This window comes from Cottoperca gobio, chromosome 3 (assembly GCF_900634415.1).
Source record: "Cottoperca gobio chromosome 3, fCotGob3.1, whole genome shotgun sequence".
NCBI lineage: Eukaryota > Metazoa > Chordata > Actinopteri > Perciformes > Bovichtidae > Cottoperca > Cottoperca gobio.
Genome location: NC_041357.1, coordinates 16,675,491 through 16,692,192, shown reverse-complemented (window position 1 = coordinate 16,692,192; position 16,702 = coordinate 16,675,491). Strand labels below are relative to the sequence as shown.

At 38.3% G+C, this 16,702-nt stretch overlaps 2 protein-coding genes across 5 annotated transcripts; both read left to right on the top strand.

Annotated features, from left to right (window-relative positions):
* Window positions 1-1,286: 1,286 nt before the first annotated feature.
* Window positions 1,287-5,040, top strand: LOC115006466 (ATP synthase F(0) complex subunit C2, mitochondrial-like). 4 transcript variants are annotated; one of them, XM_029428734.1, is made up of 5 exons: window positions 1,287-1,358; window positions 1,666-1,743; window positions 2,695-2,760; window positions 3,579-3,778; window positions 4,642-5,040. In XM_029428734.1, the coding sequence occupies exons 2-5, from the start codon at window positions 1,705-1,707 to the stop codon at window positions 4,754-4,756; spliced, it is 420 nt and encodes a 139-aa protein (XP_029284594.1). In that variant the 5' UTR covers window positions 1,287-1,358; window positions 1,666-1,704; the 3' UTR covers window positions 4,757-5,040. The 4 variants fall into 4 exon arrangements, with proteins under 4 accessions (XP_029284594.1, XP_029284593.1, XP_029284596.1 ...); XM_029428733.1 differs by having other exon boundaries at window positions 1,312-1,389; XM_029428736.1 differs by having other exon boundaries at window positions 1,328-1,389; window positions 1,670-1,743.
* Window positions 5,041-6,175: 1,135 nt separating this feature from the next.
* nsun3 (NOP2/Sun RNA methyltransferase 3) lies at window positions 6,176-16,190 on the top strand. The gene is made up of 6 exons (XM_029455372.1): window positions 6,176-6,492; window positions 9,502-9,605; window positions 9,693-10,213; window positions 10,704-10,858; window positions 14,146-14,267; window positions 15,263-16,190. Exons 1-6 carry the CDS (start codon window positions 6,337-6,339, stop codon window positions 15,597-15,599), a joined length of 1,395 nt encoding a protein of 464 aa, XP_029311232.1. The 5' UTR covers window positions 6,176-6,336; the 3' UTR covers window positions 15,600-16,190.
* Window positions 16,191-16,702: the final 512 nt, after the last annotated feature.

Genomic DNA, 16,702 nt, shown 5'->3' with positions numbered 1-16,702 from the left:
ATTTTTGTATTATTATTTCTTGATACTTATCGGCTGACAAATACACTGATATATTTGCAATCGGCTAATATTAACCAAAATGTTAGCCTTTAATATAGATAACATACTTAGACTAAGATACTATAATTACTAAGATAAAAGTAGGTTTCATTTGGTCATTTTCATAAACTTTATATTCATATTTCATTAGTACTCACTGACACTCACAGCATGTCAAATACTGTAGGATGTACAGTAAAATACCTTTGTAAAGCCTATACACATGTTGTGTTGGGACTTTGCCAAATGTGTTGATTCAACATTTTGCGCATTTTGAAGGCTGTAATTTCTAGTCGTGGTATATTGGATTCAATTATATAATGGGTGTAAATACAGTATAGCAATTTGTTAAAATGGTCTCTATGGGGTAGTAAATGACAAGTAGCTGTTTGTGTTAATCTGCAGGTGAATAATACATTCTCTTTGCAGGCAGTGCCAGAGACAGTCAGCGTGTCTGTGCACCATGTGCTGGTTAACTTTATTGGAAAGGCATTTAAACATGCTGTACTGTCACGAAAGGCCATCTGGAGTGGGTATGACACCTTACACCTATCTTGGTATTGTTCTCACACCAAGAAAGTCTGACCTTTGCAGATCATTGATCATATCTGGTGTTTGGTTTAATCAAAAACACAAGAAAAGAAGACACATTTGATAATGATGTTGGCAAAATGTTTATTCATAAAAGCACATTTAGCAATTAGCAAAAGTTAATTTGAGATTTTCTAAATAATATGTATCCATCTGATGAACTGCCAAGACTAAGATTTAATGTTAATCACAATAACTGCAACCTTTGTGTTTACTGAAATTGAAACTACTGATTATCTGTTCTCCCATTGTATACAACTCTGAGTATTTACAGGACTGGCTGTCAACCAAAAAATCCAACTGCTTGCACTTCTCACAAGACACAATATTGGTTTTTGTTAATAAGGACATTAAGAGTGACTTGATATTGATCAACCTGATACTGATCTTGTCGACAATCATGTCAGTGCTTTCAGATTAAACATGCAACATCGCTCCTTAGGTCATATGAAGAACTGGAAATTCATGATGACGATGACCCCTAAAGCGACTATGGAAGAGTAAAGACTTATTTTTATTGCTTTTTTTCTTATGCTACTACATTATTATTGTATATAATTCAAGTCATATTTCCTGTCGACTGTAGCCTGTATTTCAAGAAGTGTTAATTGTCGATATATTCACCTCAATAAAAAAATAAAATACGTCAGGAAACCGGATATCAACCCCTTGACGTGACATTTGCGCATGCGCATGTTTCTCGTGTGTTCGACCTCTACTACAAACCGGTGAGAGCTAACCTCCTCAGTCACGAATTGTGTGAGTTAAACATTTTATCGTGTTGATTCTTTGTAACTCTCTATATTTGTCGCTCTATTAATCACGGCACTGCTCAGCTCTTGTGATTTTACAACTAGCTTGTTTTTTAGCGACATTTTTCGGTTTGCAGCTATTCTTGACCTTACTTGTATGTGTCCACGTACCTTTGCACATTTTGTACTTTCTTAATGAGCAAACTAGTTACAGGGTAAACCAACTGAATGTTTTCATTGTTGTTTTTATGCATTGTTTTCTTGTATGTATTGTTTTCCACAGACAGTCCTTTGCTTGACCTGCCCACTACGTCTCATCGTTATGTATGCCTGTGCTAAGTTCGTCTCCACGCCCTCTCTGGTGAGTGATACTGCCTCAATGAATGCATATTGTGCTTAGTCGTGACAATGTTCAAAAAGCTTCAAGTGTTTGTTCAGGAAAGGGCAAACAACCAGCATGTTTAAATTAGCTCGCTAACACTAGCACTCAGTCATGTAGCCGTCTTTGAGTCATGCTAAAGTCAGCTAGTGCTCACACCTGCAAGGACGTCCTTGTTTGGACATTATCAAGCCTCAGCCTATCACTGTAACTCCGTGTGCAACAGTTTATCCATCGTTTTAAGATGATATCAATCTGTATCTACATTTAAACGATAGTATGTAGTTTATTGAGAATCAGTCATATTCAAAGAAATCTGAGCTGTTAGCAGAAGCAACCCTATGAAGGGTCACTGTTATCTATGCTGATAACATCATATTGTGGAACGTTACTAAGGACACATTTGAGGTCTATTGTATTTTTTACTTAACTACATGTATTTAATAGTTGTAGTTACTTTTTCAAATTAACATTTAGCATATAACTCATATTATCAGTTTATCATCTGATTATGATATCAGTATACAAAATATTGTCCATTGTTGCTGATTAAAAGAATGTTAAAATTATCTTCACCTTGACACCTTCACCGTTAATATTAATACATCGATGATGATGATTCAACTATATAATATAGCATCGCCAGCAACGGTATGAATACTTTAACCTGAGGGAACATTTGAATGCAGGGCTTTTAATTGTAATGGAGTTTTTTTTATACTATGGTATTTGAATACTACTTCCACATCTGACCATATTTACTACAAGCTGAATGTCTCTGTCTGTCTTTTAATTCTGTCTTGAGCAGAGTAGATGTATTTTTAGCTAATTTAAAGTTATACAGATAGATATCAGTATAGCATGCTGGTATATTACTAATCAAAGCATGACCATCTCAACTAAACATGTATTTGTTTCTTTTTCTTCATACAGGTCCGTGCTGGATCCCGGGCACTGTTCAGACCACTCTCGGTAGTCTCAGATGGCAGGAAAGCCGAGGTAGGTATTACCCATAGCTAATACAGTATTTAAGACACAAGGCTGTTTAATGCAGCTACCCAACAAAGTAACACAGTTTTATGAAGGCATGTTTTCATGATGAGGGGATAGGATTAGAGGCTAAATGTAGCATGCCCCGTTTCCGTTTTGTTGTCTGCAAAATCAGTGCTGAAATTTGCATCAACATTAAACTTAAGCTAGCAAGCCTCTGTGGCTAACCTTAGCTGCACACAGGTTGCTACCATTGCAACATATCCTTTACATTTCTAAAGCTGGACTAATAATCTTGTGAGTTTTTGGAGAACCTTAATCAAGAGCATAGTTCATTACAGTCCGATTCAGGGGTCAAAGTTTGACTGGCATGAACTTTATAGGTGTGTTAAGTAACTCAGATTAATGCATACAGTGGATGTGACCTACATGTTTGAAGGTAAAACCTCAGCAGCTAATGAGGTAACAAAAGTGACTGACATTGAGTAGCAGCACCTGCAAACCCCTGCTGATATTTTATGGTTATTTTGTGCAAAGAGAAGCCAGGGAAACATCACTGATTGCATCTTTAATGTCAATGTTTGTAAAAATGTAGATGGCCATTTTATTGACAGTAAACTGAAATGGGTGACTGCCATTACCATTATGTGTCAGATGAATAGAATACAGGATATTTAACATCACATAACAAACAGGGGATCTTATCAAAACAGATTAGTTTTTAGAAATAAATCTTACTTCATATAGAAGAAAAATGTTTAGTGCCGCTCTGTGATCCTGTACCGTTTTGTTTTCATACTAACCTCACTTCTGTTTTTGTATTTCAGACTGCTTCACTCCTGGCACCACAGAGCATTGCAGCCTCCCAGCAGCAGGTGGCGGTGCGGGCGTTCCAGACCAGTGCTGTGAGCCGTGACATCGACACTGCTGCAAAGTTCATTGGAGCAGGAGCTGCCACTGTGGGAGTGGCTGGATCTGGAGCTGGAATTGGAACTGTGTTCGGTAGCCTCATTATCGGATATGCCAGGTAAACTAAACGCATTGTATCGCCAATTTGACTTAAACAAAAAAACTAACTCAAAATCAAAACTGTCACCAGGGAGCAAATCTTACGCAGGCAAAAAGTCCATTATCTAGGCAACGATGACATTTCTCCGCTTTATCCTAACATTTTCAGCAAGCAAACAAAACGAAGAACAATTGCCTCTGCAGCCTTTCTTTCCCTGGTAAAAAAAAACACTGCCCTTCCCTCCACCTTTCTACCATTTTATAGAAATTGACCTGGTAGCTGAAGGTTTTTTTTAATTTATTTTTTTTAACGAAAGCATTATTAACTAAAATAATGATACTAAATAATCAAAATGTTTCCTACAAAACAGGAATAGAATATATGTTTAATTATTTAATATTTCAAAACTATGAGAAGCACAAACTCGCATCATCTGTCATTTTAGGGCATCTTGACCAGGGAGGGAATGTTGCATGTCATAAAAACCTGTCATTTAATTTGGTGAACAGAGATTTTTGGTCAAAGAACAATTAATTAGCTTTTAGTGATTCTTCACATCTAGGATGTTTGCCATTAGATGTTTTTAAATAGTAATAGCATTAACTATGAAACTAATGGACACATACTTGATTTAAAGTGTTTAAATGGTCAAGAAATTAATACAATTTTTAAGTGAAAAGAATTTGTCTTTGGGTATAAAAATAAATTCTACAACATTGTTGAGGGTTATTAATAGACATTTTTTTTTGTCACATGTTTTAAGTCCTTCATGGGAACCTTGGAAGATACTGGGGTTGTCTGCTCATCTGAAATGTCTTGGCTGTTGTATTTGTAACACTTTGTACCTCCAATTTGTCACAGCTGCCTCTCTTTCTCAACAGGAACCCCTCTCTGAAGCAGCAGCTGTTCTCGTACGCCATCTTGGGCTTCGCTCTATCTGAAGCTATGGGTCTTTTCTGTCTGATGGTTGCATTCCTTATTCTGTTTGCCATGTAAACCAGTTAGGCATTTGCTGTAAAGGGATACATCACAATGTTAATAAGAATGAGCATTTTGAGATGCCCTTGAATGGTGCGATGATGTCAACTTATTGTGTTGCTCATTCTTGTTCATTGGTGTTTCTTAAGTTTGTGAACTCATTGATGTAAGAGACTCTGGCAAATCCAAATCATTTGTTTACATGGTTTTGTAAACATTGGTTTTACAATTGTATTGTATATTTAATCAAATGTTTTTTGTTAAACATTAAACCAACAACGGAAGTAAAATGTTTAATTCATCGTGTTTGCATTTGTAAATGGTATTGGGTTTATTTGTCTATGTTGATTTTAGATTCAAAGTGGCAGTGGCACTGTTTCTCAAATAATGGCAAGTCCAACAGTTACACAAAATATGAAATAATTCAAACCCTAATATTAAAAAATATATAGTTAATCTGACTATTTCATACCAACAGTACATTTAAGATAGCTAGCCTCTGTGGCTAACATTAGCTGCACATAGGTTGCTACCTTTGTAACAAATTCTGCCTCAGTATGCAACATTTCCTTTTACCTTTCTAAAGCTGCACTAATGTTCACAGTAGTTTTTGGAGAACCTCAAGTGGTTAAAGAGTGGCAAGAGCATGAACTTTAAAGGTGTGTTAAGTATCCCAGATTAATGCATAGAGTGGATCCGACCTGCATGTTTGAAGGTAAAACCTCAGCAGTTAATGAGGTAACACAAGTGACTGACATTGAGCAGCAGCACATGCAAACCCCTGCTGATATTTTATGTGAAGAGGAGCCAGGGGGAAATCGCAGATCACATCTTTAATGTCAATGTTTGTAAAAAAAAAAAAAAAAAAGTGACTGCCAATTTATTGACAGAAAGGGAAATGGGTGACTGCTGTGGACCATTATGTTGCAGATAAATAGAATACAGGATATTTCACATCACGTAACTATTTGGGGATGTTACAAATCGGTCATTTGGCGTTCCTACATAAACCTAAAGGGAGAAATTAAAACGTATTTATGTCACCCACCAGCGGGTTGGAGATGCCAGTGATGTCTGATATGCCCGGAATAATTATTTAGTGTTTTCTCAGGGGCGAAACCAAGGTTTTCATCCAATATTTCCGTCGTAACATTAACGTAAATTGTGTCCAGAGAATAAGCAGAACGGTAGGCCTACGGACCGGGGAAACATTTAATTGAAACGTTGGTTTCGCCCCGAGTATGAAGTTCTGATGTCACAAATTGGGAACTACTGAAACATTTCTTACACAAACTGACATTGCTCATCCAGTGATCGCCTCTTAACGTCAATGATTGTTGATGCTGTAAGAGGCGTCAAAGAAGAGTGGGTGCTTTGTTAACGAACCACGTAAATAATGATAATACTGACACTGTGGCGAAAGAAAAATCAGCTGTTTGTCAGGTGGAACTAAACTCAGTCAGCGTTGAGGGCGGACGGATTTGAGTGACGTACGTGTGCCCGAGGTTTGGTTTGGGTTTATGAAAGAAAGTCAAGTTAGAATTAATATAATCGGACATGTCAATTAGACAGCAAAATAGATAGCCGAATGTATAAATATGTTATTAAGACATTGGTTTTACAGTGCGAAGAGGATCATTGTCTTAAAACCTCAGAGGCTAACATACACAGCTCTGTGGCGGTCGGTTAACTGTCACACGGGTCCTGACGTTGTTCTACATCTGAATGGGCAAAAAGGAGTCCCTGACAATCAGGTAAACGAACACTTTTGGATTGAGTGACGCGAAGATAAAATGGGTGTGATGGTATGCCGCTATAGTTTACTGGTTTATGCCGATCCATGGAGCGGTATGGTGGGGTGTTCCACTGGCATTCACCGTTTCCTAACGGCAGGTGCGCTTAAAAGTGGTATGCCACTGTCAAACTGTCGCACCAGATTGTTAGCCTAGCAACCGTAGGTAGTGACTAATCAATTACATACATTTAGAGCAGGGGTCGGGAACCTTTTTGGCTGGGAGAGCCATACAAGCTAAATATTTTTTTTTGTATTTCCTTGAGAGCCATATATAAAAATATATAAATTTGAATGCAACTTTATGCGTGCATTTTTTAAGAATAACACGTCTCCGATTACTAATAGCAGTATCAGTGTTTCATTGAACATGTGCTCTTTTATTAAATAAACTAAACGCTTACGTTATTTATCTCATTATATTAAATAAACTAAACGCTTACGTTATTTATCTCATTTATGTGCACGTTTCAGTGTTTACTGCACGGGTGTCAAACTCAAGGCAATTATATCCGTCTCGCGAGAAAATATCCTATGTCTGTCATAACTGGCCCGCCGGTTTTGGTAATTACATCAATGCATGGAACAACCACGGGAAAAGACATTTGAGGAAGTATCTAAATGTGTGAATGAAATGAAAGTTTTTGGAAAGCAAAGGGAAAGACACCACAGATCTCTGGGACGAAAGTGGCGATGTGAGCTGGACTGTTTGTGCGACATAACGAAGCATCTCACTGCTTCAGGGCCGTGTGATCACGGACATGTGTGATGCAGTGAGAGCTTTCTAAGCCGAGCTGCCTGTGGGAGACTCTGATGCAGAAGGAAACTTTGGTCACTGCGTGTTTCCAAACACTGACAAACCATCTCCACCTCTGTGTTCCCGACAGCATTCTGCTCATAAACTGAGCGCATTTGCCGACTTTGCAGCTCAGAAATTTAAATTGAACTGCTCAGCAATCCGTTTGCAGTTGACTTAAATATGTTCCATATCTTTTTGCACTTTATCCAATATGTGTATCCTGTTCAATAAATGTGGACCGTGTTTGGCCCTCCCTGTGATTGAGTTTGACACCCCCGGTCTATTGCTTGCTTTGTGCAGTTTCTCCTCTGCTCGGTTTCGCTTAGGGCGGGGCTCCGCCCCCTACGCACACACGTGTGAACACACCTTCACCTACAGCCAGAGACAGAGCGGAGGAAAGGAGAGGGGAGAACTAAAAACAAATCCGCTGCTAAATGTTTTTACTTTAAAATGTCACAATATAATTATATATTACTTGTTAATCATGTTAAAAAATGTTAAACGAGCCATATTGCATTATCGAAAGAGCCATATATGGCTCGCGAGCCATAGGTTCCCGACCCCTGATTTAGAGCAAACTAAATTAATACTACTTGTATTATTTTTTACATGTTTAATAGGAACATGCGATAATAAATACTATGTCACACCTGGTTGTGATCTTCAACGTTTATATGTGTGATCACATTCTACTTTTAAACATGGCAACATAATACACGTATTGTTTAGTTATTTGGCTTTAAATTTCTGTTATTGATTAGTCAGACTGGTTATGGTGTTAGACGAGAGAAATTAACGTTATACAATCCTTTATTTACAGCGGTATGTTGCAAAACATTGTCAATCAATACAGAAAAAAATTGAAATTTAGGAGAAATATCCATCAGGGGACATTACTGGTGTGACAGTCTGACAGTGGCATACCACTTTCAAGCGGCAACTGCTGTTAGGAAATGGTTTATGCTGGTGGAACTCCAGGAATCGACATATGCCACTGAACCATAACGGCATACCATCAGACACTTTTCAATCTCGGCGCTACTGTGCAGATTTGCACCTTATTATTATCTTAGACTTTTTATTTGCACTCTCAGAGCCGGTCCTAACCTCCCTTGGGCCCTAAGCTAAATTCTGCTAAGGGCCCCTCCTACCTGACCTGTGACTCCTGTAAACCATTTGCAGTCACACCTGACACAACCCAGTGAAGACTATTTCACAATACAATTATTCATTTTATCACTGCATCAGGCCCATTTAAACTGGCCCTTCTAGATTTCCTTTTATACATTTTAAAATATAAAATACTATTCATACTATAGCGTAGCTAAATAATTGATGGTTATTATTTACTGAGATATGTGCATCTATATTGCTAAGTTTATTATTCAATCAATAGTCAATGTAAATCCATCGCTTTCCATGTTGCATTAGTCCAGAGTTCTAACTAGACTAGATATTCATTTTCTTGTTTTACAATTAAAATTATGTGTGCCATCACTCATTCTATTTGCACTCTTCCCACTTTGTATTGCAATTGTCACGCAGCAATTTTCTTTGGGATATATTTAGTTGTATCTTATCGTAAGCGTTTCAGCAACAACAAAGTGCTCAGACTTCATTATTTTGTATTTTCACGTCTTGTCTGGATGTGGGAATGTATGCACTTAGATTTGAGCAAACATTTGACCAGTTTTATTATATAAGCTAACATGCTTCATCAAAAACACAAAGTCACAGTCACTCGTTACACTATTACACACAGGCTGCCTGTTGTCATTTCTAACAGGACAGCTTTTACACTCAACATCCAGTAGGGGTAGAGAGTGTACAAGACAGCAGTTTTTTCAAGCTTGTGTTCTGGAACTTAACTTAAAGGAAAAATCCACTTTAAACTAGAATGTACATCTTACTCTTCTGGTGGTTTTTGTCAGTAAAATGTTAACCTGGAAATTAGAATATTAAGACTTGAATTGATTATTTCAAAAGGAGATATGTTTTGGTATTTGGTCACTAGATGTTTGCTCTTTATATGTAGCTCCAAATGGTTTTTTTTGTTACTCAAATAGGACTTACAGCTTTGAATGAGAAAATGTCCCATTGAGCCCTGTCAGAGGGTTCTTTAGGGATGCTGCCTACTTGTGTACCTCTCTAGGATTTCTTTATTCACTACAGGTAACAAAAAGGCGCAAAAAAGAAAGACCGTCATGTCAGCCAGTACTGGACTGCTTTGACCAGCAGTACAGTCAGGAACTGGGAGACCTATGGGCACCTGCAAGGTACAGTTTCTCTTAAAATAATTATTACAGCATGCACATGGACAGCATTTGTACCCTTCTTTCATTGGGATTGCTTTTCTCCTGCAGAGCAGTGCTCCTGGACCCTCACTCATGGCAGTATGGGGTCATGCTCAACAGCTTCAGCACTGTGACAGGCATCACGCAGATTCTCCAATCACAGGGCTTTTCCACATTGCTGCCGCAAAAAGGTGTCTCCACGTTGCTTGATAATGGCTCCTCAACAATGTCAAATTCTAAACACCAAGCAGGAAAAGACTCTCTGTTGCCACCTGACGACATTTCAAAGTGCCCTCCCAATGACTCCTGTCTCCAACCTGACAGCACCTCTCATGCGCTCGATCAAGACCTTCAATCAGATCCTTCACTCAGTTTGCCCCGTCCTACACTACAATGTTACATCCATCCATACCCACTGTGGTTTCCCTCTCAGGCTCACAGGCCTGGACAGATGAAGCAGTACTATCTTCTGAATGCTGCCTCCCTGCTTCCAGTGCTGGCTTTGCAAGTTAGAGATGGAGACAAGGTTTTGGATCTTTGCTCTGCCCCTGGGGGCAAAGCCGTAGCCATAATACAGTGTGCCACCCCAGGTAAATCAAGTATTTTTAAAGGACTTTGCAAACTTTTTGATGATGTTTTTTGTCATGTCAAGAGGTATAAGATAGTGGATTCAGTACAGTTTTAACGCAAGGCAGGAGAAGATAAAATAGGTCTAATATGATTTATACACTGTGTGTATACATCAAGTTATAACTTTATGTTAGTTGTTAACTATTGGTATTTTTAATATTCTTATTTTTCAACTCTTATAGTTGATAAATATGAATGATTAAACTTTGAAATGACACCAAATCATAAGTTACTGTATCAGTAAAGGGAAGTTGACGGCACTATTTTCCAGGATAGAGGTGTTTGGCAATAAGAGCGTTCCACAAAAAGCAGTTCTTAAATATTTATAATGTACTTTGCATGTAGGTTGCTGCAGTTGAATCTAATGCATGTGTGTCAGCTGTGAATAGCCTCTTTGCATTGAATACTGGTTACAAGTGATAAGTTATGCCGACCCGTGTTGTCTTCTAGCACTTCTCTGCTGTAATGAACCTGACCCCCACAGACGGGACTGGCTGGCCAAAACTCTGGAGTCTTTTCTGCCTCAGTCACTAACCAACAGAGTGATTGTGTCCGCACAGGACGGACGGGCTTTTGGGCAAAGTGAAGCAGGAGCATATGACAAGGTGAGGAGGGGGGGGGGGTCACGGTTGTGTCAGCGTGTGACTGAATTTTGCTTCAGTGTTCAACAAATTGAGTTTTTTTTTTTTTTTTCAAGGCCATGGTTAGAGATGAATGAGAACAACAAGCCTTTGAACTGAAGGTAATAAGCCCAGCGGAAGAGAATACAAGAGTTTATTCAAAATAGGAGCCAAGACGAGGCAGACAAATGGTGGGGAGCTTTCAAAGGACTCATAGTGACTGATAATGGACCAAAATATTGGAAACAGGAAAGCACAGAATGAAGAGGTTGAGAGTAAGACACAGTGTGAACAAAAACTATCCTACTCTTATGCCTTTCAAACAGACTGCACAGATTCAAGCTTTCTTGTGGCATAGATAGACGACAGATTTTGTCAGAAGATTCTCAGCTAAGGTGTAAAGTTTCAAAGTTTGTGTGGGGGGGAAAGGAGCATGTCCTTGACTTATTTTACAGACTTCCAGAATTTGTATTTTTGTCTTGTTTTACGCTCATCAACTATTTACATGTTCTTACTCCTTCCCTTTTTGCTTTTCTCGTTTGATCCTGTCTCTCTCTCTCTCCCTTTACACTCTTGAACTCTATGAACTCCATGGTTGAAAATCTAAACAACACCTTGTCATCTACCCCGGATATTGTTGCTCCATTAAAGGTCAAAAAGAAATCCATTGACAGAATCTCCCCATGGTTAAACAACAGTAATGTTACTCAGACTAAGAGGACTTGTAGAGCAGCTGAACAAAGATGGAGGAAAACTAAGCTCACAGTTAACTACGATATCTACAAAGAATCCATGGCTGCCTATGGTAAAGCAATGCAGCTGGCAAGAAAGGATTACTTTTCTAAGATTATCACAGAGAATGTTGGAAATTCTAGAATACTATTCTCGGACTATTAATCAACTACTGAACACTGCCCACACCCCTCCGCAGTCCTCTGCATCAAAGTGTGAAGAACTCGCATTGTTCCTCAATAATAAAATAACTTCAATCAGAGCCAGCATCACTTATGATGCAGACACAGAGAACATCTGCAAACATTGTGATGTAACCATGGGAACATTCACCTGCATCACATTAACTGAGCTTCATAAAACTGAGATGGAATGTAACTCCTCCACCTCTTGTGTTGACCCAATACCTACAGCATTCTTTAAGTGGATATTCAACAGCATTTCAAGTCACGTCCTATATATTATAAACACGTCTCTTCTAACGGGCATCTTCCCAGACGTCTTCAAAACAGCCGTTGTCAAACCCTTGCGAAAGAAACCTAACCTAGACAGTAATACGCTGACCAACTACAGGCCAATATCTAACCTTCCATTCATCAGCAAAATACTAGAAAAAATAGTCTCGGTCCAAATAAACTCCTTTCTTAAAGAAAACAACATCCTGGAGGAATTTCAATCAGGCTTCAGAGCCTGCCATCAGTACTGAAACTGCTCTGACTAAAATAATTAGTGACCTCAGACTAAAACAAGGTCTCAATTCTTATCCTGCTAGACCTAAGTGCAGCATTTGACATGATCGACCATGACATCCTAATTAATCGTCTAGAAAATTGGTTGGTCTTTCTGACTGTGTATTAAACTGGTTCAGAACATATATCAAAGGGAGAAAGTATTTTGTCAGGCTTGGAGATCATGTGTCAGAGAAGCATGATGCCCACTTTGGAGTTCCACAAGGGAGCTGCCTCGGTCCATTACTGTTCTCCCTATACATGCTACCACTGGGGGACATCATTAGAGAACACAATGTGTGCTTCCATAGCTACGCGGATGACACACAACTGTACATCTCTGCTGAACCAAATGATACTACAGCTGTTAACTCCATCACCACCTGTCTGTCAGCAATAAATAAATGGATGAGCAATAATTTCTTAAAATTAAATGAGAAAAAAACTGAAATCCTACTAGTAGGTCCTGTGACAAAAAGAGAGATGATGCTGAATAACATGGGGAAAGTTACTCCTTTGATTAAACCTGAAGTCACAAGTCTTGGTGTTATCATAGACTCAGATCTAAGCTTTAAATCCCACATAAACAAGGTGACAAAAACATCATTCTTCCACCTTAGAAATATAGCTAAAATCCGACAATTTATAAATCAAAGGGATGCTGAAAAACTAATCCATGCTTTTATCTCAAGCCGACTCGATTACTGTAATGCACTCTTTACCGGCCTCCCAAAAAAAACAACGGAGAGACTTCAGCTCATCCAAAACTCTGCAGCGAGGCTGCTGACTAGAACCAAGAGGAGAGACCACATCAGTCCAGTGTTGGCTGCTCTACACTGGCTTCCAGTAACTTTTAGAATTGACTTTAAGGTCCTCCTTTCTGTATACAAAGCCCTAAACGGAACCGCACCAAGTTACACTGCCAACTCTCTAATCTAATCTCTAAACTATGTGCCCCCAAGAACATTACGATCATCCACTACTGGTTTATTAAATGTTTCCAGAAACATCCAAAAGAAAATTGGGGATGCAATTATGCACCAAAGCTATGGAACACTTTACCTGCAGACATTAGGGAGGCAAGCTCTCTCAATATCTTCAAAAGTCAGCTAAAAACATATCTCTTTACTTTAGCCTTTTAATAGTGATATTTTATATCTCTTTACTTTAGCCTTGTAATGGTGATATTTTATATCTCTTTACTTTAGCCTTGTAATGGTGATATTTTATATCTCTTTACTTTAGCCTTTTAATAGTGATATTTTATATCTCTTTACTTTAGCCTTGTAATGGTGATATTTTATATCTCTTTACTTTAGCCTTGTAATGGTGATATTTTATATCTCTTTATCTTAGCCTTTTAATGGTGAATTATTACTGGTTTAACATTGAATGTATAAAGGTAACTAGGATACATTTTCAGTGTGTATTTTTGAAAAACTTGAGATCAAATATTGTTTTACCACGGGAACAAACTGGAAGTTTCTCTGATAAATGTGTTTACATGTTCTTTACACAATTAGTGGAAAAGTGAAAGATTAAAGAATATATTGGAGAAAAACTGGCTTTAACCAATGTTATTTTATACTATTTTTAATTCTGCTATTTTATAATGGTACTTCAGACTCATTCACATCAACACTGTGATTATTGTACTGTAAATGCTTTTATTCTGTCCTTGTACTAATTGTTATGTTTTTGCTGTGAAGCACTGTGGGCTGCAATTCTTGTATGAAAGGTGCTATACAAATAAAGCTTATTATTATGACTCAGACTTTGAACTGTTTACATTTCTTGCTCTCTCTGTTGCAGGTTTTAGTCGATGCTCCATGTTCAAATGACAGGAGCTGGTTGTATTCTTGCAGCAGCCAGCAGGGGGAACAGAGACTGAAGGAAAGATCCGGGCTGCCTTCGCTCCAGGCTCAACTGCTTAGGTAAGTCCAATCCCCAACATAGAAAAAATGTCTGCTACGTGTTAACCTTGTGGCACCTCTCCTTTCGTTATCTTGTTATTACTCAGGGTATGTGATATAACCTTGGTTCAGATGAGGAATTATGAAATATCCCCCTTGTGCTGTATAGTTTCACGCACAAACAGTGCTATAAAGTGAAATTACATTAGGTCCGATGGCAATTTGCATCATCTGTCAATTCAGTTCTTTAACATGTGAATGTCACAGGAACTGGAAACAACTAAGAGAGTTCCATGGAGTATCATATGTGGTCAAATTGCAGTTATATCAGTCAAGGTCAAATTCTTTACTGTGTTGAAGAAGGAGAAACTCGACAGACATGCCTTCCAATAATTGCACCGTTGATGATATGTAGCGCACTTTAATGATATGTGGCGTTCAGCTGTTGATGTTTGTTGTTGGTTGTCTGTTAATTTATCTGACGATTGCTTGTGTGTCACATGATGAATTTCCGAAAGGACTAATAAAATATCTGGCTCTTTAGATATATACAGTATATTAAGGGACATATTTGTATTAAACTCAAGCTTTGTAGATGTGTGAATGATGTGTGAAATGATCATTTAGATATTGTTTTTTTTTTGTTCCACTTTATTCTTGTTCCTTTTCAAAACCTGGGGCCTACATTACCCACAGTGCAACTCAACAGTTTAGTCAGAGATTTAGATGTGTTACGCTAGTGGTGGTTAATCGAGCTACGAGCACCTACAGACGTCTCACTGCTTTGTAACTCCACAGCCTCAGACTTTGTTCATCTTCAGACCCATCACTTTGAGGCAATTTATCAGACTTTGCACAGCTCCCTCTGGAGCCACAAAAGGTTTTATACTACTTTTTTTCCCCCACATATGCAGTCATACCTCTCAAGACCTGTAAACAGACTTTGATGTGTGAAATCGGTGGATTTGCTCATTTGAAGTCTTTCCTCATGAAGTGCAATATTTGTCTCTTTACAGGTCTGCGCTGTCAGCAGTGCGTCCAGGGGGTGTTGTGGTCTATTCAACGTGTACTCTATCCAGTTCTGAGAACTATGCTGTGGTTGAGACGGTGCTGAATGACTGTCCTGAGGCTGAACCGGAAGACCTGTGGGAGGAGATTGCCATTCCTTTATCAAAATACTTTACATTTAATCCTGCTCACCCTGGTCATGGACAGACGGCTCACAAGCCATCCCTGCAGCTACAGAATGGCCCCTCGTCCTCTTATCATCACAAACTCGGGATTTTAGTGGTTCCTCAGCCCGGCAAGACATGGGGACCCATGTTTTTGTCTCGGATTAGAAGAAGGAAATAAAACAATGTATCTTCCTGTCCAGAAAAAATGTGTTGAAACAGGTGGCTAAACATAAACATTTCCTTTGGACAACTTTTGTTAATACTCACTTTTTTGAGATGCAAAGTACCTCATGGAACTGGGTTGTAACTCACTCACAACCTTTTTCCTCTGCACCCAAATGGCCAAAACAAATCATCAATTGCAGGTTTAATTGTTTTCTTTTAGATTTTGCAACCCACACCCTTTTTATTTATTCTATGTCATTATGATTTATTGTTTATGGAAACTACTGACACAGTAGATGTACAATTAGATGATATTGACTGAACATGTTTTGTAAATGCTTCACATTAATAACTGTGTCCAATAATGAAATTGATAATACTATAACACTGCAATATTCTACAATGTAAGGTTGTAATATTAAAAATGAATTCCAGTGTATTCCATTATAGTAGTGCTTATGGTGTGAGTTTTAGTTTTCTAAGTACTATTTGACTGGTATTTAGAGAACAACATATGACAGTAAAAGACAGAAACTCACATTCAGAATTTCCATCTTCCAGCCTTAAGTGAGGTTGCGTTCATTAAATTTTGATTAACTTGTGATTTGAGTCATCACTGAATCTTTCAAATGTTTCTATCTGGACACTTAAGACTTGTGTGTTTATTGGACTGTGTTTATTTTGAACATCTAAATGTCATAACACTTGCAAATGGAGGCTAAAAGTTTCCTGTCTGAGTGATTAGTTTAATAACCAGGAAGAGCGGTAATGATAAAATTACCACAGCTTCTCTTTCTTTATCCCTGCATTGTCCTACTCTGAATTAACACATGCTCCATGTCTCACTTCCAGTTATCTTGCATCTGTCATCATACCGCCCTTTAGTGTGATTGAGGCTGCAGTTTCTTCTCTGATAGCGGCTCATTACCTGGGTGGACTGTTCTTATGTCACGCTTGAGTGAAAAGTACACTGCGGTGTTGTGGCTTTTTATAAGCTTGTGATTGCTCAGACCAAAAGCCGAAAGGTGTTTTGAAAGTAACTGTAGACAATAACGCACAAGAACATATACATTTGTACCCTTTAGAACATAACAGACAGACAAACTGCGCAGTTGC